At 37.4% G+C, this 25,289-nt stretch overlaps 2 protein-coding genes across 4 annotated transcripts in view; one reads left to right on the top strand and one right to left on the bottom strand.

The window, feature by feature from the left end:
• LOC135100809 (cyclin-J-like) overlaps positions 1–17,393 on the top strand; it is a 33,399-nt gene extending 16,006 nt beyond the window's left edge. For all 3 annotated transcript variants that reach the window (XM_064004159.1, XM_064004173.1, XM_064004163.1), the window contains 2 exons: positions 2,583–2,742; positions 15,607–17,393. In XM_064004159.1, coding sequence (XP_063860229.1) covers positions 2,583–2,742; positions 15,607–15,697 — 251 coding nt within the window. In that variant the 3' untranslated portion in view covers positions 15,698–17,393. The remainder of the gene's footprint in view (positions 1–2,582; positions 2,743–15,606) is intronic.
• Positions 17,394–21,610: 4,217 nt separating this feature from the next.
• LOC135100819 (sodium/calcium exchanger regulatory protein 1-like) overlaps positions 21,611–25,289 on the bottom strand; it is a 36,721-nt gene continuing 33,042 nt past the window's right edge. Inside the window, exons 2-4 of the mRNA XM_064004187.1 lie at positions 23,988–24,160; positions 23,202–23,315; positions 21,611–22,059 (exon numbers count right to left, since the gene is read on the bottom strand). Of these exons, the coding sequence (XP_063860257.1) occupies positions 22,006–22,059; positions 23,202–23,315; positions 23,988–24,160 (341 nt within the window). The 3' untranslated portion in view covers positions 21,611–22,005. The remainder of the gene's footprint in view (positions 22,060–23,201; positions 23,316–23,987; positions 24,161–25,289) is intronic.

The following is a 25,289-nucleotide window of genomic DNA, read 5'->3' as shown; positions in this document are numbered from 1 at the left end:
ATGAGCATGTTGAAATTCTAAACTTTCAAAATCAAATGTAATTATTTTATTTAAAACTACTTTTCATTACTCAAAAGACAGGATAAAGATTAAATTTGAACTTTTCTAAAATTTTTCTAAGTTTCCTAAGATAAAGATATAAATAAAGATTTGGATTTATCAGTTTTTTTAATTTAAAATATTATATCATTATTGCTAGTATTGGAATTTTGGATTTATCAGTTTATTGGCTATCACCTTATCGAGTGATAAATTTATCACCAGTTATCGATTGTTGGTTATCACTGATAAGGTTATCATTATCGATTTATTGGTTATCATGATAATTTTTGTTATTGCACCCAGCTGTGTAAATGATTGTCAGTACTGTATTGCTTATAGTAAATGGTAAAACATAACATATAGTCCTGCAGATTTATTATGGTAGAGTCATAAATTGCATGTTATTTTTGGGGTAAGATAGCATCCTTGTGGTGTATATGAGCCATGAACCACCATTTTAGTTGTTAACACCTGGTATTCTCGTGCAGCATGATTTCAATGGACAAAACTTTATACAAATGCTCAATAGCATGCAATTATTCAAGAATTTATCTTTCAGCATTTCACGGTATTCAAGTTTCACAGTCCCCTGTTTTGCACCGAGTTCTAAATCCTCACCATCCCAACTTTCGCACATTATCTCCTCAAGCTTCACGTGTACATGGTGTATGGTTCACACATTTGTACCATTGGCATCATAGATAGTGGAAGTATATGCTATATGTATTTCCATGTACAGATCACATACTTGAACATACAAATTTTTTACATTAGGTTACACGACAATGCATCTTTGTTATAACATACAGCTCCAATAACTCACTGAAATTTTAATAAATATTTAATCAGAATAACAAAACAAAACTAGCTTAATGAAGTAGCCACTAGTGCAAACATTGGAATTTTAATGAAAATTAATCAGAATAAAAAACAAAACTGGCAAGATGAATTTGCTATTTGTGTGATCACTGAAATTTTAAGAAAAATTTAATTGGAATAACAAACTAAAACTTGCAAGATTACCTCACCAGTTGTGCGAGCTGCTGCTCACCTATCCACCACCTGTCCCTACCTCCCTTTCTTCCTTTCCTCTTCCTTCTTTTGTCTTGGCTCAAACCTACCTCCCTGTCACCTCCCCTCCCTCTTATCTGTCAGAGATAAGGGAGTGAAACTTTCACTCTCTCTCTCCCCCTCTTTCATTTTATGTCATTTTCACTTCATCATTTCTCACTTGTTCGCACTCTTGTAAACATAATTCCATTTTCATTCTCAATCGGTCTCATTCTGTTTAGCAATCCTTAGGATTGTTCTTACTTTCACATACCCACAGAGAGAGAGAGAGAGAGAGAGAGAGAGAGAGAGAGAGAGAGAGAGAGAGAGAGAGAGAGAGAGAGAGAGAGAACTCTGATTTAGGCTTTACTTTAGGATTTACTGTATGCATACATGTGATGCTGACTATAGATAAATGTGACTGATATTTGTCAAAGCATTGTGAGACTTGGGGTGATAATGTGCAAAACTCAGGATGGTATGGTAAAAACTTAGGACTAGATGCAAAACTCAGGAGAGTACTTTATATATTTGTTGTGTTATCACAAATTTAGTAGTGCAAATGTGCTCTTTTCTTTTTGTGGGTTTTTAATATTTTCTGGTTCCTTGGAACCAATTAATTTTTTTCCCAAGGGTTCTTCATTTGCCACAATGCACATTTGCCATAACACGCAACATTGGAATAAATCATGTTCATTGTCATGTACCCTACTGTGTGTGAATAAACCACTTGTTAGCCACAACACTAGTCACATTAACATGCATGCAAGAAAGGGGGAAGAAGACTGGCAGTGGTGCCACTCCATTGTCAAAGAACATAAAAACAAAAGAGAGATACCTCACTACTATGGTGGATATGTTTGTGTTGAGCCTCTTTACTGCTGCATCACATCAAATGTGAGGACAAAACACACACACACACACACACACACACACACACACACACACACACACACACACACACACACACACACACACACACACACACACACACACACACACACACACAAAATTTTGGATGCAGTGGTGCTACATTGCCAAGTCACACCAGATGTGATAACAAAACCCACACACTCACACAGTTCTTGGCTTTGCAACTAGAATAAATAAGCATTTTTTGAGTTATTTCAATTCCTTAAGTTTCATGATCTTTGAGTTTAGCACTGTGCTTTCAGAAGAAAGGAATTGCAAAACTCAAGAGGGTACAGCGCTGTAACAAAATGGCTAATTTTCTTGTTATGTTTTGATAAATACTGATATTGTGCAAACGACAAGCATTTCATTATTATTATTATTATTATTATTATTATTATTATTATTATTATTATTATTATTATTATCTTGCCAGTAGCAGCAGCAGCAGCAGTAACAGTAGCAACAGTAGCAGTTTTCTTGAGGAGCATGTATAATATCACTTTGTAATTTGAAATTCTTCTCATTTACTTTTCTTGTAGACAGATTCTTCCCATTGAGACTTCCTTTCCTTGTAGACAGAGCGTTTATGCAGTGGCCGACCTCCCTGGTTGCAGCTGCATGTGTTGCTTGTGGTCGGCTCTCAAGCAACTTTGAACCTATCTGGTCAGCCACCCTGGAGACCACCACTGGCTACACCATCCAGTCTCTTTCACAAATAATGGACCTTTTCCTGAGGTATTTACTAGTTCTAATGCTGAATAGAGTTGCATTAAATTAGTGAAGCATGAGGAAGGGTGTTATGGGTAGATGGATATGTGTTAGATCCCACATCACTGACTGGAACAATGGTGGGGTGCTGCCCAACACTGGAGGAATATTAAGGTAGGAAAGAAATTCTTGTTAGTGGGCACAATACATTGTGTTAGGCAGCAGAGATGGGTGGGATAGTGATTGAAATATTACTGTATGAAGGAGAAATGGATCAGATGGTTGCACAGAATGTGTGCCACTCCATCACTGCTTCACATTTGTTGATATGGCTCACAATGGATACACACATGAATCAGTTAGCTTGGCAATTCCAGTTTTCCCGAGCCAGTGACTACTGCCAGTTTCAGTGCTGAGAAACCAACCTGCTGGTCTGAGTGAAACCAAGGTACAGGTTGCTTGTTTCGTGGTCGTCACTGCTGATTCTGATGACTAGTTACTGGCCATTGTGAAGTGGGCTTGACACTCCCCTGCTGATGCTCCCAGCTTGTTGTCCCATATTATTGCTGGCTTGAGTTTGTCACTTGAGATACCGTCAATCACCTGAGGCATTTTTTTTCTTAGAAAATTTGTTCATGAAAAGAAGCATTCATGACCAAAGATTCCACAGTACAATTTAGCATTAGTGAACCTGAGGTCAATGAAACTGAATTTAAGGGAAGTCAAGTGGTATACAAACAATATTTAAGAATGGCGAGAACACTAATCTACCAACTTTATTTATCAGTTGTTAGTGGATGAGTAAAACTGCCCCACTGGTCAGAATCAGCTGAGTTGACAGTGATGGCTGACTGCTTTAATATAGGACTCAGTATACACTCTTACCCTGGAGATGTGTATTCTAAAATCCCTTGTGATATATATGTCAATGCACTTTATCTGTATTCTACAAAACATTAATCCTAAGTGTTTATGCCAACAGTATCCATGTGATTAAATGATACACACTGCAGAACAGTTACTATAAGCTGAATACTTGCAACTAAGCAATCAGTATTTTTATAATTATTCATAGTCTTCTGCTACATACTCCAAAACATTTTTCCATTGGTTTTTCATACATACTAATACTTTTATCTGGCAAGTCCCAAAAAAGAATGAAGGAAGTATTACTTGTAAAAGAATATTTTGACTGCTGAAACCGTGTCAAGATGAAAGGAATAGCTGATATAAGACACACAGACTTCTCCCAAAAAACACACACAAAAAAAAAAAATTGTTTGTTCACCCCATAATAAAAAGGAAATAAGGAAAATAAAGGATCCAAAGAGCTGCAATCAAATTGGTACCAAATTTGAGAGATTTAACCTATGAAGAAAGATTAAGGAGATTGAGCCTTCCATCATTACAAGAAAGAAGAGAAAGAGGAGACCTGATTGGTATATACAGAGCTTTAAAGGGTAAGGATAAAGTTGACAAAGAAGACTTATTTGTGTGGGACTCAAGAGATACAAGAGGACATGGAGTGAAATTGAAGAAAACAACAAGTACAAGAGATCTCAAAAAATATGGTTTCCCAAATAGAAGCATAGAAATATGGAACAACTTAGATGAAGCAGTGGTACAAGAAAAAAATATTCATGAATTTAAAGTTAAGCTGGATGCTTATAGATATGGAGACAAGACAGCAAGAGCATAGCTCTTTTCCTGTAAAACACAACTAGGTAAATACAACTAGGTAAATACACACAGTATTGTAAGCAAGCTTTGTGAAGTAGTAATTACAGACAGATGGGTGGAATATCTAAAAGATGAAAAGATAATTACAGGAAATCAATTTGGATTCAGGAAAGGGAGATCCTGTGTCCCTGTGTCACAAATCTACTGAGCTATATGAGAGTAATCGATGGAGTGCGAGAGAGGGATGGATGGGTTGATGCAGTATACCTGGATATCAAAAAAGCGTCTGATTAAGTTCCCCACAAAAACCTTATGTAGAAGCTAGAGAATTGAGGAGTAAAGGGAGCAATACTGAGATGGATGGAGGATTATTTACAAGGGAGGGAAATGAGAACAGTAATCAGAGACACTAATTCAAGTTGGAAGTTGGTGCAGGGTGACAAATGGGGTACCACAAGGATCTGTGTTGGTCCCTATTATGTTTCAAATATATGTAAATGATATTACTGAGGATCTAAATAGTTATATAAACCTGTTTACTGATGATGCAAAAATAATGAAAATAATAACGGATGAAAATGAATGCAAAGAGTTGCTAAAGGTTATTGACAAGATACATGCATGGAGTCAAAGATAGAAACTAGAATTTAACTCCAGAAAATGCCACATATTGGAAATAGGAAAAAAGTAAAAAGAGACTTCATGGAAATATAAAATGGGAGGAGAAATTATAAAAAAATTAATGAAGAAAAAGATTTGGGAGTAATGATTCAGGACACACTATCACCTGAAAGACACATAAACAGGATATTTGGCCTTACATACAGCTTGTTAACAAATATGAATGTGGCATTTAACTATTTAGATAAAGAAATAATGAAGAAAATTATAACAAGCATGATATGTCCGAAATTGGAATATGCAGCAATAGTTTGGGCTCCACATTGAAAAAAAGATATACAGGAAACTGGAAAGAATACAGAGGATAGTGACAAAGATGGTGCCAGAATTGAAAGACTTAAGCTATGAAGAAAGACTTGAAGAGATGGGTTTACCAACACTACAAGAAAGAGAAAGAGGAGACCTGAGAACAATGTACAAATTAGTAAGCAATATAGAAAGAATAGACAGAAATGATTTGGTACTACAGATGGAGGATGGAGAGAGAGGCAGATGAGGGAGGCATGGGAAGAAAATAAAGAAGAGTAGATGTTCAAGTGACATCAAGATGTGCAGCTTTCTGTATAGAACTGTTGAAATTTGGAATGATTTGAAAGAGAGCTGGTTGTAGCAAACAGTGTACACATGTTTAAAGAGAAACTGGGTAAATAGGGTTATGGAGACAGGACAAAATGAGCTGTGGCTCATGCCCTGTATAGTACAACTAGGTAAATACACACACAAAAAAAAAGTAAAATAAAATAAAATAGATAAATAAATAAATAAATAAAAATAAATAAATAAAATAAAATAAAAATAAATAAATAAATTAATTAATTAAATAGATAAATAAATAAACTGCCAGTTTATACATGTGCTGTGGCTGATTGCAGAAAGGATGAGCCATATTCTTAAAGAAGAAAGAGGCAACTTAGATGAGATTTTGGGAGACGGGATGTAAATGAACCCTGATAAGATTTTGCACCAAAATACAGTTGTTTATTTTATGTTTCTCATAATTTGTATGTTAACTGTATAACTTGAATGAACAAGTTAAACTTAAATGGAATGGAAAAAAATAGTATTCATCCCAAGGTGATATATATTACAAATCTGAGATAATGTTCATAGTATTCAGTTCATTTTGCGATATTTCTTCCACTCTGCTTGATTATGGCAATTAAAAATGTTTATTATTTTATTAGTTGGTTTGGTAACACAAATGATGGTTCAGTGTTTTTCAGGATATTGAGTCCTCCGTAAAATAAAGTTGGCCTGTGAATTACACCATCTTTTTTCTACAGATTCCGATTGCCTCATTGAGATACTCTACTTGTTACAACAGGGTCTTTCTAATGCAGATGTAGATATGGAAGCAGGAGTGAATCCTGCAGCTTAGTATATTCTTGAACTCATATTTTAGCTTTTGTAGTAGGCTTGGCATTATTTGTTCATTGGTAAGGGAAAGGATGAGAAAGAGAGAGAGAGAGTGCATATAGATCAGCTATAGGTTTAGAGAGATAGATTAGAATGTAGTAGTCTAAGTTTTGTCAGGATGAGACTATAAAAGGGGAAGCCATTTTTACCAACACTAGGTTGATAATTTCCCTATTAATTAAAGCAACCTTTTATTTCTTTCTGTGGCATATTACACTATAAATGCTGCTACTACTACTCCTACTATTACTCCTCGTCCTATTACTATCCCTCCTCCTACAACTACTCAGACCCTTATCCTGCAGCTGTGTATTATAATTACGATTATTCCAGTTATAACCAAGGCTACTAGACGAAACAGGCCAAATGGATGTCAATATGAAGATTTTTTTTTTTTTTTTTTATGTAGGAAGGACACTGGCCAAGGGCAACAAAAATCTAATATAAAAAATGCCCACTGAAATGCCAGTCCCTTAAAAGGGTCAAAGCAGTGGTCAAAAATTGGTGGATAAGTGTCTTGAAACCTCCCTCTTGAAGGAATTCAAGTCATAGGAAGGTGGAAATACAGAAGCAAGCAAGGAGTTCCAGAGTTTACCAGAGAAAGGGATGAATGATTGAGAATACTGTTAACTCTTGCATTAGAGAGGTGGACAGAATAGGGGTGAGAGAAAGAAGAAAGTCTTGTGCAGCGAGGCCGCGGAAGGAGGGGAGGCATGCAGTTAGCAAGATCAGAAGAGCAGTTGGCATGAAAATAGCGGTAGAAGACAGCTAGATATGCAACATTGCGGCGGTGAGAGAGGGGCTGAAGACAGTCAGTTAGAGGAGAGGAGTTGATGAGACGAAAAGCTTTTGATTCCACCCTGTCTAGAAGAGCAGTATGAGTGGAACCCCCCCAGACATGTGAAGCATACTCCATACATGGACGGATAAGGCCCTTGTACAGAGTTAGCAGCTGGGGGGGGTGAGAGAAACTGGCGGAGACGTCTCAGAACACCTAACTTCATAGAAGCTGTTTTAGCTAGAGATGAGATGTGAAGTTTCCAGTTCAGATTATAAGTAAAGGACAGACCGAGGATGTTCAGTGTAGAAGAGGGGGATAGTTGAGTGTCATTGAAGAAGAGGGGATAGTTGTCTGGAAGATTGTGTCGAGTTGATAGATGGAGGAATTGAGTTTTTGAGGCATTGAACAATACCAAGTTTGCTCTGCCCCAATCAGAAATTTTAGAAAGATCAGAAGTCAGGCGTTCTGTGGCTTCCCTGCGTGATATGTTTACCTCCTGAAGGGTTGGACGTCTATGAAAAGACGTGGAAAAGTGCAGGGTGGTATCATCAGCATAGGAGTGGATAGGACAAGAAGTTTGATTTAGAAGATCATTAATGAATAATAAGAAGAGAGTGGGTGACAGGACAGAACCCTGAGGAACACCACTGTTAATAGATTTAGGAGAAGAACAGTGACCGTCTACCACAGCAGCAATAGAACGGTCAGAAAGGAAACTTGAGATGAAGTTACAGAGAGAAGGATAGAAACCGTAGGAGGGTAGTTTGGAAATCAAAGCTTTGTGCCAGACTCTATCAAAGGCTTTTGATATGTCCAAGGCAACAGCAAAAGTTTCACCAAAGTCTCTAAAAGAGGACGACCAAGACTCAGTAAGGAAAGCCAGAAGATCACCAGTAGAGCGGCCTTGACGGAACCCATACTGGCGATCAAATAGAAGGTTGTGAAGTGATAGATGTTTAAGAATCTTCCTGTTGAGGATAGATTCAAAAACTTTAGATAAGCAGGAAATTAAAGCAATAGGACGGTAGTTTGAGGGATTAGAGCGGTCACCCTTTTTAGGAACAGGTTGAATGTAGGCAAACTTCCAGCAAGAAGGAAAGGTAGATGTTGACAGACAGAGCTGAAAGAGTTTGACTAGGCAAGGTACAAGCACGGAGGCACAGTTTCGGAGAACAATAGGAGGGACCCCATCAGGTCCATAAGCCTTCCGAGGGTTTAGGCCAGCGAGGGCATGGAAAACATCATTACGAAGAATTTTAATACGTGGCATGAAGTAGTCAGAGGGTGGAGGAGAGGGAGGAACAAGCCCAGAATCGTCCAAGGTAGAGTTTTTAGCAAAGGTTTGAGCAAAGAGTTCAGCTTTAGAAATAGATGTGATAGCAGTGGTGCCATCTGGTTGAAGTAGAGGAGGGAAAGAAGAAGAAGCAAAGTTATTGGGGATATTTTTGGCTAGATGCCAGAAATCACGAGGGGAGTTAGATCTTGAAAGGTTTTGACATTTTCTGTTAATGAAGGAATTTTTGGCTAGTTGGAGAACAGACTTGGCATGGTTCCGGGCAGAAATATAAAGTGCATGAGATTCTGGTGAAGGAAGGCTTAAGTACCTTTTGTGGGCCACCTCTCTATCATGTATAGCACGAGAACAAGCTGTGTTAAACCAAGGTTTAGAAGGTTTAGGACGAGAAAAAGAGTGAGGAATGTACGCCTCCATGCCAGACACTATCACCTCTGTTATGCGCTCAGCACACAAAGACGGGTCTCTGACACGGAAGCAGTAGTCATTCCAAGGAAAATCAGCAAAATACCTCCTCAGGTCCCCCCAACTAGCAGAGGCAAAACGCCAGAGGCACCTTCGCTTAGGGGGATCCTGAGGAGGGATTGGAGTGATAGGACAAGATAAAGATATGAGATTGTGATCGGAGGAGCCCAACGGAGAAGAAAGGGTGACAGCATAAGCAGAAGGATTAGAGGTCAGGAAGAGGTCAAGAATGTTGGGCGTATCTCCAAGACGGTCAGGAATACGAGTAGGGTGTTGCACCAATTGCTCTAGGTCATGGAGGATAGCAAAGTTGTAGGCTAGTTCACCAGGATGGTCAGTGAAGGGAGAGGAAAGCCAAAGCTGGTGGTGAACATTGAAGTCTCCAAGAATGGAGATCTCTGCAAAAGGGAAGAGGGTCAGAATGTGCTCCACTTTGGAAGTTAAGTAGTCAAAGAATTTCTTATAGTCAGAGGAGTTAGGAGAGAGGTATACAGCACAGATAAATTTAGTATGAGAATGACTCTGTAGTCGTAGCCAGATGGTGGAAAACTCGGAAGATTCAAGAGCGTGGGCACGAGAGCAGGTTAAGTCATTGCGCACATAAACGCAGCATCCAGCTTTGGATCGAAAATGAGGATAGAGAAAGTAGGAGGGAACAGAAAAGGGGCTACTGTCAGTTGCCTCAGACACCTGAGTTTCAGTGAGGAAAAGAAGATGAGGTTTAGAAGAGGAGAGGTGGTGTTCTACAGATTGTAAATTAGATCTTAGACCGCGAATGTTGCAGAAGTTAATGAAGAAAAAGTTGAGCGGGGTGTCAAGACACTTAGGGTCGTCGACGGAAAGGCAGTCCGACCTGGGGACATTTATGGTCCCCTCCCCAGATGGGGACTCCGAGATGGTGGCACATAAATTTTATTGAATGATATCCTTTATCATAGCTTAACATGCATTTTTACTTACACAGTACAGTATCATTTGGAATAAATTTTAATCTTTTATAAGTATATATTTGGGTTGTTTTTTAGTAAGACTGAAAAATCTGAAAGACTTGTGCAAGTACACTAAGATTACCTACGGAAAAAGGACTTAGCATTATTAATCACTCCACTGTAGAAAGTTCTGAAAGGAAAAGGACATCCTACAGATAAGTAAAGAGACTATTGGCCGTATTTTTAAAATTTCCCTTTCCCCATCCCATCCCTGACTTCACCCGGGGTTCACTATGGTAGCCAAGGTTAATGTTGGTATTCCTTTCAAACCAATAATTCTGAGAAATGAGACAATGAATGCATTTTTTGCTTACATTTTCACTAATTTACATTATATAATGTAAAATAATGCAGAAAGTTGATCTACAAATAAATAGCAAATGAAAAAAAATCAGATATGTTGGTGACCTTCAAGATCACTCACAGGAGTACCGGAGGCTGGCTAGGCCTACCAGTATGAGTTATCATTTATGCCACGCTGGTTGATTTATGCATTTTATATTCACCGTTGTCTAATGTTTACCAGTCTTGCTCTCTATCATGCTTTACCACACACACTGCAGGCAAGAGATCCTCACTTTTACAGGCAGTGTGTGCATGTGTGTGTGTGTATTTACTTAGTTGTATAATACAGGGTTCGAGCAAGGTTTATAGTGTCCTGTCTCCATATCTATATTTATCCAGCAGTTCCTTAAGTTTATGCATGTTTGCTGCTGTAACAACCTCTTCATTTAGGCCATTCCAGATATCCACAGTTCTATGTGGAAAACTGTACTTTGTGATGTCCCTCAAACACTGACTCTTCCTGATCTTTTTTTGATTGCCCTCTCATCCGTCCAGTTTCATCTTCCAGCAACACCAGATCCTGCTTGTCTATCTACTCAATGCAGTTAACTATTTTATACATCATTATTAGATCTCTTTCTCTTCTAACTTGCAAAGTTAGCACTCATTTCCTTCAACCTCTCTTCGTATATTAGGTCTTTCAGCTCCGGTACCATCTTTGTAGCTGCCCTCTGAATTCTTTCCAACTTCTCTATATCTTTCTTCATATTCGGAGACCACACCACTGCTTTGCATTCCAGCCTGGGACATAGCATAGTGTCTATGATTTTTTTTCATCATAGTCTTATCCATGTAATGAAATGCCATCCTAATATTTGTTAACATCCTGTATGTTGAGCCAAATATCTCACTTATATACCGTTCTAGGGTCTTGGTATCTTGAATAACCACTCGTAGATCTTTCTCCTCCTAATTCTTCATTATTACTTCCTCCCCCACTTTATAGTACCATGCAGGTCTTTTTTTTTACTCTTTCCCATTTCAATCACATGGCATTTCATAGAATTGAATTCCAATTTCCACTTCTTGCTCCACTCATAAATCTTGTCAGTATCTCTTTGCAACTCCATACAATCAACATGGCTCTTTATTACAATTTTGCATCATCAGCAAACAGATTAATATAACTGGTCAAACCCTCCTGCATACCATTGATGTATATTTGGAACATAATAGTTGCTAACACTGACCCCTGTGGTACTCTGCTTGTTACCTTACTATGGTACTCTGCTTGTTACCTTACTCCAACTTGAACAGGTGCCCCTGATCACAGTTCTCATTTCTCTGTCCTTTATCCATTTTAGTATTGTCTCTCTCAGTCCTTGTATATGTTCCATCTTCCACAATAGTCTTTTATGCTGGACTTTATCAAAAGTTTTTCTGATGTCCAGTGTCCAAGTACACTGCATCTACCCACCCATCTCTGTTTTGTACTTCATCTATTACTCTTGTATAGAAACTTAGTAAATTTGTCACTCATGACCTTCCTTTTCTGAAACCAAATTGGCTGTTTGTTATAACTTTGTTCTCTTCCAAATATTTCACCCCACTTTTCCTTGATCATTATTTCACAGATCTTGCCCACAACACTAATTATGAACACTGGTCTATAATTTGGTGGCTCAGTCCTCTTTCCTCCTTGTGTATTGGTACTATATTTGCTGTGGAATAATTATGAACACTGGTCTATAATTTGGTGGCTCAGTCCTCTTTCCTCCTTTGTGTATTGGTACTATATTTGCTGTGGAATAATTATGAACACTGGTCTATAATTTGGTGGCTCAGTCCTCTTTCCTCCTTTGTGTATTGGTACTATATTTGCTGTCTTCCACTCTCTTGGTACTCTTCCCTCTATGTGTGTGTGTGTGTGTGTGTGTGTGTGTGTTCTTTGAGGAGCTGCACACCATTGTCTGGTATGATGTTCCCTACATTCTCTCTCTCTCTCTCTCTCTCTCTCTCTCTCTCTCTCTCTCTCTCTCTCTCTCTCTCTCTCTCTCTCACTCTCTCTCTCTCTCTCTCTCTCTCTCTCTCTCTCTCTCTCTCTCTCTCTCTCTCTCTCTCTCTCTCTCTCTCTCTCTCTCTCTCTCTCTCTCTCTCTCTCTCTCTCTCTCTCTCTCTCTCTCTCTCTCCCCCCCCAGGCAAGATTGAGATATGATCACATTTATGTCTTTAGATGGCCATAGTGTGTGTGTGTATTTACCTAGTTGTGGTTTACAGGAGGGGAGTAATCTCATAGTATCCCGTCTCAATATCTATCCAGTTTGGTCTTAAAAGCATTGACAACTTCACTGAGTTCATTCCATTTGTTCACACTTCTGTGAGGAAAATTGTACTTTTTGATCTCTCTTCTGCAGTTAACTTTCTTCAACTTCTTAGTGTGTCCCCTTGTACTCTGTGTGTCAAAATTTATAATTCCACATTTTCCATACAATTTATCATTCTATAGACGTTTATTAAATCCTCTCTCTCTCTCCTATTTTCAAGGATAGGAATTTCCAACATTCTGTGTGTGTGTATTTACCAAGTTGTGACATACAGGAGAGGAGCTAAGCTCGTACTGTCCTGTCTCCATAACTGTTTTCATCCAACTTTTCCTTAAAGTCATGAATATTTGTAGCACACACCACTTCCCCTTCCAGTCCATTCCATGCCTCTATGCTTCTATGAGGGAAGCTAAGCTTCTTTATGTCCCCTCTGCAGGTGGTTACTTTTAGTTTTCTTCCATGTCCTCTTGTTTCTCTTTCATTCATTATAAAGAGATGTTCCCTATCTAGTTTTTCCATCCCACTCAGCAATCTGTACAATGCAATCGTCACCTCTCTCTCGTCTCTTTTCCAAGGTTGGGAGTTGCAGTCTAGCTAGTCGCTCTTCATATGAAAAATCTTGCAATTCTGCTATCATCTTTGTTGCTGCTCTCTGTATTCCTTCTAACTTTATGTGCTTTTTTTTCATGTGGTGACCAAATTACCGCTGCATATTCTAATCTTGGACATACCATTGTGGTGATTATTTTCCTCATCATTTCTATATCCAGATAAGCAAAGGCAACTCTTATGTTTCTTAGTAAGCTGAGAGTTTCACCTGTTATCTTGTTAATATGTTTTTCTGGTGATAAATTCTCTGAGAAAATCATTCTCAGATCTTTTTCTCTTGTTGTCTTATTTATTGTTTCATTCCCCATCTTATAGTTATATCTACACCTGTTACTTTTTCCAAATTCCATCTTTTTATACTTACCAGAGTTAAATTCCATTTGCCATCTTTTGCTCCACTCCCACACCTTGTCTATATCTCTTTGTAATTCTTCACAATCTTCCATTCCCTTCACTCTTCTCATAAGTTTTGCATCGTCAACAAAAAGACTCACATAGCTGGATACATTCTCCACCATATCATTTATATACACCATAAACATCATTGGTGCCAACACTGACCCTTGGGGGATCCCACTTAATACTGGGCTCCACACTGATGTCTGGTCCCTAATTACTGTTCGCATCTCTGTTTTTAAGGAAATCGTCCATCCATTTCAACATTTTTCCATTTACACCACCTATTTTTTCCAGCTTCCACAGCAGTCTATTATGCAGCACTTTATCAAAAGCTTTTCTTAAATCTAGATAAATACAGTCTGCCCAACCATCTCTCTCTCTCCTGTATGATATCAGTCACTCTTGAATAATAACATAATAAATTAGCGACACAAGATCTCCCTTTTCTAAAGCCAAGTTGCCAAGTTGTGAGAATGCCCATATCTTCCAAAAATGTGGTCCTCCTTTGTGTATTGGCACTATATTTGCTGTCTTCCACTCTCTTGGTACTCTTCCCTCTATATGTGTGTGTGTGTTCTTTGAGGAGCTGCACACCATTGTCTGGTATGATGTTCCCCTCATTCTCTCTCTCTCTCTCTCTCTCTCTCTCTCTCTCTCTCTCTCTCTCTCTCTCTCTCTCTCTCTCTCTCTCTCTCTCTCTCTCTCTCTCTCTCTCTCTCTCTCTCTCTCTCTCTCTCTCTCTCTCTCTCTCTCTCTCTCTCTCTCTCTCTCTCTCTCTCTCTCTCTCTCTCTCTCTCTCTCTCTCTCTCTCTGTCTCTCTCTCTCTGTCTCTCTCTCTCTGTCTCTCTCTCTCTCTCTCTCTCTCTCTCTCTCTCTCTCTCTCTCTCTCTCTCTCTCTCTCTCTCTCTCTCTCTCTCTCTGGGTAACCCAGACTAGCAGTGGGAGGCTGCACCACTGCACTCTCTCTCTCTCTCTCTCTCTCTCTGGGTAACCCAGACTAGCAGTGGGAGGCTGCACCACTGCAGGGTATCTTTGCAATCACATGGGAACACCAAAGTCTTCAGAAACATTACAAACATATCCATTTAAGCAAAGTCTGAAATGTTACATCATTCATTTTTTTTTTTTCACATTTATAAATACATTACCTTCTAAACAAATTAATAAGTGTTCCAAAAAATATGCGAAGGGAAGGTAAAGGTGTCTTGTCTCTCACCCCACCGAGTCAACACATTTTCTACCCCATCCCGCCCCTGTCACTGCATTTTTAAACACACCCACGGGGATGGGGGAGATTGATAATACCACAAATGACCAAGGGAAGGGGAAGGGGGAATTTAATGATATGACTGTATCCCCTGGTAGAAGTAACTTTTGACTTGACAAATATGAGAAAACTTGCAAAATTTGTGTGTTTTGAGTAGAGTTTGTGCATTTTGAGCTTTTTATCTTGTACAGTTGTAGCTGTGTGCATAATATTGTCTTAACCTTGTATAGTCATTCTGTTGTCAGGCTAACTATAAGTGCTTGTGAAGGTGTCATTGCAGAACTTTGCATGTTTCTGTCCTTTTATAGTCTTGAGTTGTCACTTCATAGTAATTTTTAATTGTTATTTAGATTTACATAAGGGATAATTTTATTGACTTTTTATGAAGATAATTCATGCATTTTATTTATTCAGTTTTTTAAAGTATGATAAATGAATGTAGCTACTGTTATTTTTTGTTCTGTGATTTAGAATAATTGGTAATCCATTTCTTCAGGTGAAAAGTGTTGATTTTTTACATAAATGAAGAGTACCATTCTATTAAGTATTGACAATTTATATTAAGATAGAAATGATACAATCTCCTCTACACAATAACATTCATCATTAGATTTTCTTCTGTAATTTCATGTTTATATTTTTTTCCTTCATAACCATTGAAAGTAAATTCTGTGGAATCTAAAGAATTTGTTTCTTTGTAGGATGTATAGAAGTGAGAAGAAAAATAGTACTTGTAGCACCCCAGAGTCTGGATATGGCAGTCGGTGCCCCAGCTTACAAGGGTCTCCGTAGCTATTGGGATAAAAAACTATATGTACGTATGTCTTCAATTCACTGGTGGCTCTGTGAAGTGGAGTTGATGTGCTGCTAGTCATGCTTCTGCTGTGGAAATGATTGAATTTTCTGAGGCTTGAAATGTTTATTTACTTTGTAAGAAGGCTGTGTGGTGCTTTTTGTGTAGCTTTGTAAATACTGTAAATTTTAGGAGAGTAAGAAGAAAAAAGCTGCAATAATTAAGGCAGGAAAGTGTCTTTCTCAAGTTATTATGAATGGAATTCTAAAAAATTTGTAGTGACACTCACAAGAGATCTTATGGAAATGGTTGAACATTTGTTTAGCTAAGAATTTTCAGTTGTTTTATGATATACAAGTTTATACTATTGAAAATGGCTCAGGGAGTTAATTTTGTGTGTGGGATACAGCAAGACACAGAAGGAGGAGAAGCATGGAAATTCTTGTACCATTTCTTTAGGTCTATCTGGAATATCTTAATTTTGTTCATTTTATGAGTTAATAAGGAGATCTATACTTCTTTATTATTCCCTGAGATTTGTAAGCTTAAATGTTACTGACTTCTTATACTACAGTTTGAGAATCCTGTACTCAAAACTTCAAAATCCAGAAACTTTTTGATACATTCAAGTTCTTAAGTGCTGATGTGATGCAGCACACCTGTGAGATTTGGAATTTTACAATTTATTGCAAGGTTGCCTTTCTTTTGATATTTCCATTAGTAAAATGTAATGTAGTTCCAATACTCGATGATCCAGTTATCTTTTAGAAGCCATGATAATTTTTCTGTGTAAGTCTCCCTACCTTATGAATGTGAAATAGACATGCTATGGGGTGGAACCAAATATTATGGTGAAGTGTTTGCCAAGAATGCTCTGTGGTATTGCCTTGCACCACACTCTTATACCTATACTTTCTGCCAAGTAAAGCAAAAGATAAAAAAGAAGAAGAAAAAACATAAGTTGTCATAAAGTGGATCACATTTATCATAGCTGTCTAGTTTTCCAAAAAAATATTTTAGTTTTCAAGTATTGATGCTATTTGATTATGTTATTCATAATATATATTGTGACAAAAATTGCCCTTAACAACAGTATATAGCAATATAGTGATCATGGTAATTCTAACTTCAATTGACTGCAAGTTCACATTCCAGGTGTGGTGACAAAACATGTGTACTTGACTTTTGCCTTACTTGCAGTATAGAATAGCCATTGATGCTGTGAATAAATGCATGTGAAGAAGTTGGGGGCTTGATAAGAAATGATGATACAATAGCTGTCTTGTCACCAGTTTATCTGCTCAATACCCTCCTTCTCTTGCCACCATTTCCTGTGCTGGCTAGCTCTGCTGTAAGATTGGCAGTGAAGTGAGCATTTTCCTACTCCCACTATCATGCATAATGCAATATTTGCTCTTGTGAAATTATTATCACAGTTAGTAATCCAAGGGGCAGGGTGTGAGCAGAGGTACAGTATGATCGTGGTAACTTGCATATGCCTTGAGGAAGGACAGGTACAAGAGAGATACAGTGGAAGATGGGGATTTCGACCATACTGTGGGGGATGTAATTAGCAGTGCTTCCTCTGCTTTATCATAAATGCCATTGCATCATATTTGTATAACATTCAAGAGGCATAGTAAGACCAACACTTGAAAATTATTGTGTATTTTTGCAACAAGGAAGTTTGGGTTAGATCATAGAATTTTATGTACCTAATCAGAGAGATACTTCAGATTTACAGTTTTCTCTCTATTCACAAGATCAGTGTTGTAGTGCATCTTCATCCATCAAAAAGACATCTTAAGAGAATGAATCATTCAGCAGATAAGCATGGCAGGAGATAATTTGTGCAAGTAGGTTATGAGATATGAAATTTCACCAGCACCAGGGTACTAATGGATTTTAAAATGAGGAAAAGTATGAAATTTTGAATGTTCTTGATTCCAAGCATTCCAAAGAGGGGATTCTCAGCATGTCCTAAAAATCCTTCATTTGATTAGTTTATTCATATTCTTAAATATTTTCTGTGAGTTCACATTTTATCTTCTTGGTTATCTTCTGCCATTACTTAAATAACATCATTGCATTGCCTGGTTGAAACTGCTCACCACAGTATTCAGTGAAGTATTTTTCTTTCAATGAGTAAAGCAGATTTTATTCTTAAAAGTACACTGCATTGACACTAATACTAATGCCTTCAGTAGTGATTTTTTTTGTAGTTTGAAGTACCTGTTTGAAATATGTTGATAAATCATGATTATCACAAAGACTGGAGAATATTTTGTGGTTAAGCTACGATAATTTATGGCATTGTGTAGCATAATAATTAAAATGTTACTTTTGTTTTCTAATCTTCAGTAGTGAGAGGCTTACAAATAGTTTACATCAGTGATACAAAATTACAAACGATATTTTCCCTAGTAATGCTAGTGGATTACAAAATGGTGTTTTTTCAAATTTTTATTAGTGATAAAGGATTTCAAGCAGTGTTTTTTTTTCCTCATCTTTAATAGTAATAGTGATAGTGGTGATTATAAGTTTCTCTCTCTCTCTCTCTCTCTCTCTCTCTCTCTCTCTCTCTCTCTCTCTCTCTCTCTCTCTCTCTCTCTCTCTCTCTCTCTCTCTCTCTCTCTCTCATCAATAGTTACAGGGGTGATTACAGATGGCTTTTCCTTATCTTCAGGAATGACATTAGGGATTATCAATGGTCTTCCTTTCTTCTATAGTGTTATTAATATTTACAAATGGTGCATTTTTCATCTTTTTCAGCTGGAATTTTCTTTATCATAGAATGAAAACATTTATCTGTGATGTAGCTGTAAGGAAACTTATGTGTTTTTAAGTTATTGTTTGAATTGTTTTTCAGTGAAGATGTATTTTTTTTCATTCTAGTCAAATGTCTTTAATTTCAGTTTCTTACTGAGTTTAGTGCATATGCTACACATCTTGTTTATTGCATTCATCCATTGGATTACTAAACATTGTGTAATGTACTTATTCATTGGAATTACTAAATTAGTGGCAATCAGTTATTTTCTTCAGAAAAGTATTCTCATTGCCTCCATAATATTTGGTTTACATGAAACACAATAATTATGACAGGACAAGGATCCATGGGAATGTATAGTAGAACAATTAAATAAAATTTACAAATTATTTGCCTGTGTTGAAGTTGGCAAGTGGTAGGACAAATACTAATAAAAGGATGATCCTAATCTTTGTCATATGCCAGTGTTTACAAGATTAATAGTTTAAAGTACCCATCATAAAGTTCCAAATTTTCCTCAACATGATAGTAGATTCAGTATTAACTGCCATACATTTTTATAAAAAAAAATTGTAAGGCTGCTACTGATTGAATAGTGGCTTAAGGCAGTTTGTCTTCTGCTTTCCATAGAGCTTGAAACATGTCTCCCATTTACTGTAGAATCTCTCTCTCTCTCTCTCTCTCTCTCTCTCTCTCTCTCTCTCTCTCTCTCTCTCTCTCTCTCTCTCTCTCTCTCTCTCTCTCTCTCTCTCTCTCTCTCTCTCTCTCTCTCTCTCTCTCTCTCTCTCCATGCAGTTTATTATTTTTCCATCTAATCCTCCTATATTTTCTAGCTTCCATAGTAGCCTGTTGTGGGGAACTTGTCAAAAGCTTTTTTTTTTTTTTTTAGATCTAAATACACACGGTCTACCCATCCATCCTTCTCCTGTGTTATATCAATCACTCAAATAGAAGTTTTTCATATTTGTTATACATGATCATTTTTGTCTAAAGTCATACTGTTTTTTCTGATCAGGTTTTTTCTAGAAATTTCATCCACTGCTTCTTTATCCCTTTTCACAGATCTTAATATGCTGGTCATTGATCTATATAGTTTATTGGTTCTTTCCACTTTTATTGATAAATCAGCATTATGTCTGCTCTCTTCCATTCCTTAGGCACTCTTTTAGTTGATAATGAGTACTTTATTATGTCATATACTGGTTAAGTTAACTGTTTCCACTCTTTTAAAATGAAATGATACTCCATCTGGTCCTGTTGCTTTTCTCTCTTCCAGTTCCTCCATCATTTTATAAACTTCTTTGATTACTGGAATTTCCCACATTTGCTTTTTTGTCTTTTCATCTTGTGCTTTAAATTCTGATTCTTCTGTGAAAATTTGCTGAAAACTTTTTGTTTAGCAATTCACTCGTGTCTTTTGGGTCTTCATATGTTTCATCTCCATCCTTCAACCTTTCTAGTTTTTCTTTTAATTTAATTTTCCCATTTATGAATGTGTAAAACAGTTTTGGTTTGTCCTTGCACTCTTCAACTATATCTTTTGCATATCCTTTCCCTTCCTTTCTCCTTATTTTTCACATATTCATTTCATACTATCTTAGTCTTCTTTATTTTTTGGTTTCAATTTCTTATAATTTTTATCCATGCTTCATCTTTTTTTCTTTGCTCTTGCACATCTTGCATTGAACCACACCTGTTTTCCTTTTTCTTTAGGTTTGTATAGTGGGACATATTTATTCACTCCTGTCTCATATAGTTCCATAAAAATGTCATACTTATCTTGCACATCATTTTCTCTTTTTAGCTTTCCTCAGTCCATTTCTTTATAGAATCTCTTAAGATAATTTATATTTGCTTTCCCATAGCTTCTCCAGTTTTCTTTGTATGATTCATCTTCTTCACTGACATCATTATCAGTTTCTATTTTTATCATTACATGGTCACTTTTTTCCCAGTGGGATACACAGATCTTAATTCTTTAGTTAGGTCGATTCCTTTCATTAATATTAGGTCAAGTCTTGTTGGTTCGTCATTTCCTTATATCTTGTATCTTCAGTCACCCACTGCATCATTGTGTTTTCCATAGTCAGCTTCAGGAAATCTTTCTTCCCATGCAGTCTCATTTCATCTTGCCTCAAACATTTCTCAATTTATTCATTTGCTATTGAAATCAACCAATTGTACTCTTTTATTACTTTTGATTAATTTGCTCAAACACTGGACAGTATCTTATATTATTTTCTCATAGTCAGTCTTCCTTGCTCCTAGAGTTTGTTTTGGGTGGTACATAGGTTGTTATTACTGTCAGTATTTCTCCATTATTATCCTCCAAATTAACTAACTCTCACTATTTCTGCTTTGCCTTCTCCATACTTCACTATTTTTGCCTTCAACTTATTTTTTGTCATTATCAATACACCTTCCTCTCTTTTATCAATCCTGTCTCTTCTCCACACATTGTAGTTATTGTTAACAACAATCTGATTTTCTTCTTTCAGCTATGTTTCTGTTAAACACATCACCTTCAGATTCTTTTCTTTTAAATAGTCTTGTAATTCCAGTGTTCAGTGTAACAGTTCATCTATGTTGGTATACATCACACAGTCCTTCATTTTTACTATTTTTTCTTTTATTTTCACTTATCCCTTTTCCTTTATGTACCATTTCTTCACTCTGTCTCCCAAAACTCTCCTCCCCAAAATTTTTTCTTCTGTTCTTGATTAAATTGTTGTGTGTGTGTGTGTGTGTGTGTGTGTGTGTGTGTGTGTGTGTGTGTGTTACTTTGTCTGTTGTGCTTTTCCCCATGTAGGATTGTTGGCCTGGTATATAGATAGAAATATTCTATGAAACAAGTGAAGTAGTATATACAAAAGCAATAAAACTCTTATGGAGAGAGATCACTTCTAGGCAAAGCAGGATGTACTTCTTTGAGCTACTATCCAGTTGGTGATGACCTTTTGAAAGTGTGTTAAACTCCAGTTGGAAACTAGGAGTGAACAAAATATAGTTTGTAGCAACAGGCATGAGCAGAAATAAGACACACTAGAAAAGGCATCGGTATTCATGCATATCACCAATACAAGAATCTCTCAGAACCTCCATATTTATAGTCTTTCCTCCTTAAGGTAAATAAAAATCTATAAGAATGTGGACATTTAATATATAAAGGTTACAAAAATTCCTTTAATATGCATCTGACATTAACTTTGGTTCTTAAGAATCAAGAACAGTATTCTCAAAAAGGAAGAACAAGTATCTGATAATTATCAAAGGAAATGAGTTCAACTACAAAAATGAGCTCACTTTTAGTCAATTAGGTTTGGAATCTTTGAGCAAAAGAATTCAGCTTCAATGAAATACAAGATCAGTAAATTATGAAAAAACTATAATTTAATCAAAATAAAATAATGCAATAACAAAAATTAATATGATACTAAAGAAATTCTACAATAACCTTCCTTTCATTCAAGCTGAAGAGGACTTGCAATTGTCTGCTGCTCACTCTTGCATAACCAGTGACACCACTGCTGCTGTCCTCTAATCCTGGCGCTTGTAGACACGTTTACACACAATATCATCAACCTTGCATTCCTGTAAAATAAGAAAGATGGTTAAGGCCTCGGTGAAAATTCTATCCTGACAAACTATGAAAGACACCAGATAGCAATGATATATTTTGTATTCAAGAAAGCACAAGATGTTTGAGAGTAAAGAAAAGGTTTTTGGATTAATGAAAGCTGAGAAATCCAAGCAGAGGCAAGTAAACAGAAGAGGCATGTAGAGGATGAAGTGTAGCAAGGCTGTACTTGTAATTAAGATCAGTGCAATGAAAGTTTTCATGTATGATTAGATTCCTTAAAAATTATTTGTTTAATTTTACAAATTACTGAGAATATGCAATCATTATACAATGCATTAACAGAGATATCAGGTCTCTGACAACTATCCACTACCAAAGCACTCAATAATGGTTGTTATGATTTATTTAATTGTGTGTAGGTGCATTTTCAAACTATTTTATCTTGGCACAAAGTTCACTGAACAATGCCAGTAAACGGACTGCTTATGATGGTTGCTGCTCATTCCCATAGCACACACATCCATATTCTGCTAGTTCTGTTAATGTGCTATGAAGCAAGTCACAGAACTTTTTGATACCACTAATTTATAATTGCTGCAAGTCATAGTAGAAGATATAAACAGGCACTTGAGGAAAGTAAATCAATATGAACTGAAAGTTGTAAATGAAAGTTTTGGTGTGCCTGTGGTCAGCAGGAAACCACAACATTGGTGGAAGCATGGTGAGATGGCATCAGATTGTCCAGACTATAATGTCATCACAGGAGGGAATTGCTACCCTTTGCTCAATACCTTCCCTATCACCCCCCACATATCCAGTATCCTTGCCATCCATGTCCCTACTAGATTATGATCACTCATCCATTCATCACTATGATCATTCTTAAGATAATTAATTTTACTTGATTTCTGGGACCATGCATAGATAATTACAGCTATGGTTTCATCTTTCAAAATCCTGAATATTTCAAGCAATATAAACTCATGATGCTTTTTCCAACTTTTGTGACACCCGTTACTAAGTCTGTTTTATTAGTTATCATCAAGATACAGCATTTTGAAGTCACTAAATCTATAACTGAAATCTTTTTATCTTTGGCACTTGTCAGGTTCTTCCAGGGACTGTTTCAAAGAACACATTACCAGTCACTTACCATGAGCATCTCTGTGTCAGTGAATTCACGGGTGAGCACGGAATCCTTCTCTTTCTTCTCCTTGTCTCCCACCTGGTTGTGTATCAATTTGTTGCCGTCCAGGGTGATGGTGGACTGTGGGATGAATATTTATTATCAATTTATGAATATGAACACATGCTGAATACAACATTTTATCTATTTTTCTTCACAACTAAACTACTATGATCACATTCTGTCTGATACAATTTATCTTTTATCAACATCTACCTTTCTCACTTGCTGTAAGTTTACCTGCAATCAACCAGTTCCTAAAGTGTCTACTCCAATCCTTAAAACAAGCACAAGCGCTCTCTCTCTCTCTCTCTCTCTCTCTCTCTCTCTCTCTCTCTCTCTCTCTCTCTCTCTCTCTCTCTCTCTCTCTCTCTCTCTCTCTCTCTCTCTCTCTCTCTCTCTCTCTCTCTCTCTCTCTCTCTCTCTCTCTCTCTCTCTCTCTCTCTCTCTCTCTCTCTCTCTCTCTCTCTCTCTCTCTCTCTCTCTCTCTCTCTCTCTCTCTCTCTCTCTCTCTCTCTCTCTCTCTCTCTCTCTCTCTCTAACTTCCGAGTCTATTTTCGATGGAAAGATCTGAAACACTTATTTGCCATAATTTATATCATCATCAGTATGGAATTCTAAAGAATAATCTTGGGCAATCTATCTTAGAAACTGCCCCACTCCCTGTCCCACTCTTTTCACCTTCACCACTGCCTCATTTACTCCCTGTCCTTCTCTTTTCACCCTCACTGCCACGTCGGTATTCTGCCTCACCTTCACGGTGCGTCCATCAGCAGTGGTCTCCTCGAACTCCTCGCCCAGCTTGAACTTGATTTCGGTGGTCTTGAAGGTGGTGACGGTCTTAAGAGTGTAGGTGCCGTCATCCAGCGTGATCTCCACCGTGGGCGTGGCGGCGTTGCCCATCTTCCTCATCACCATTCCCACACCTGCAATACACACCCGTTAAATACAAATTAAAATGACAAAATATTCCAATGTCAAGCAACCCTTTTCTTTTCAATAACTCACTAATTTACTGCGCAATGACGAGGTCATAACACAAACGTCTGTTATTTCTACAAACTCACATCGCCATGGAATAACATATTTGCTGTCGGATACTGCTTCGTTTCATTGAACTCACAGTGAGACTCGCTCCCTCGTACCGACATTAACCGCCATCACATTTATTGTACATTTTCTAATATAACATTTATTGTACATTTTCTAATGTTTTTGTGGCATGTAAGAACTTTTTCTTAAGGAAAACCCGATATGCACACTTAACTATCTACAGAATTTCCAAGAAATCTAATTGATATCTAACTCGGAAATATAACAACTTGAAAATATTTCTAAGTTAAGCTTGCAAGTGATTACTAAGTTTATAAGTTGGCAGGCTTAATGCACCAAGTCTTAACCCAACACATACCAAACACGAAATTAGAACGAATTGTTTTACTACCAAACAGCCGCAAACCACGAGCCGCATGGCTGACGCCTCAACCAGCGCTCGGAGCTTCGCCATGAATTAGTGACGAACATATGGGTGCATTATTCCAACAGCCTTATTCTATTAATTTTTGCGGTGATCAGCGTACTTAATATTCCTTTAAATGGTGAAATCATGGGAGGGAGTGTTCCGGAACCACACCTATCTGGATTCTCGTAAGGAATGTTTGTATCTGAACCACCCTCCAGCTCAAGTGTAGCCTTGTCGTACTGAACGAAAATCATGAACTAAAATTTAATTTTATCAAGTTTTAGACCATCACGGTCGCTGGTCACTGGATAGCACTGAGGCGTGACCCTGCCTGATTACGCCTCACAAAGCGGCAGTGTAGTGCGGAACGAGAGATCTCATTGGTAAATAGGCTGTTTTGGCCACATGGGAGGAGCACAAACGCTTCTCATCTTTCCCGCCAACAGGATTAAAGGTGGTTGCCTGATGCACCGGCTGATTAGAGTGTGTGTGTGTGTGTGTGTGTGTGTGTGTGTGTGTGTGTGTGTCCCTTAAAGTGTGATAGTCAATGGCTGATTAATTTAAAGGGACAAGAGGTGGCGCTTTTATGAATG

Source organism: Scylla paramamosain, chromosome 1 (assembly GCF_035594125.1).
Source record: "Scylla paramamosain isolate STU-SP2022 chromosome 1, ASM3559412v1, whole genome shotgun sequence".
In the NCBI taxonomy this organism is placed as follows: Eukaryota; Metazoa; Arthropoda; class Malacostraca; order Decapoda; family Portunidae; genus Scylla; species Scylla paramamosain.
The sequence above is the reverse complement of the archived record's forward strand: the minus strand, read 5'-3'. Positions and strand labels throughout refer to the sequence as shown.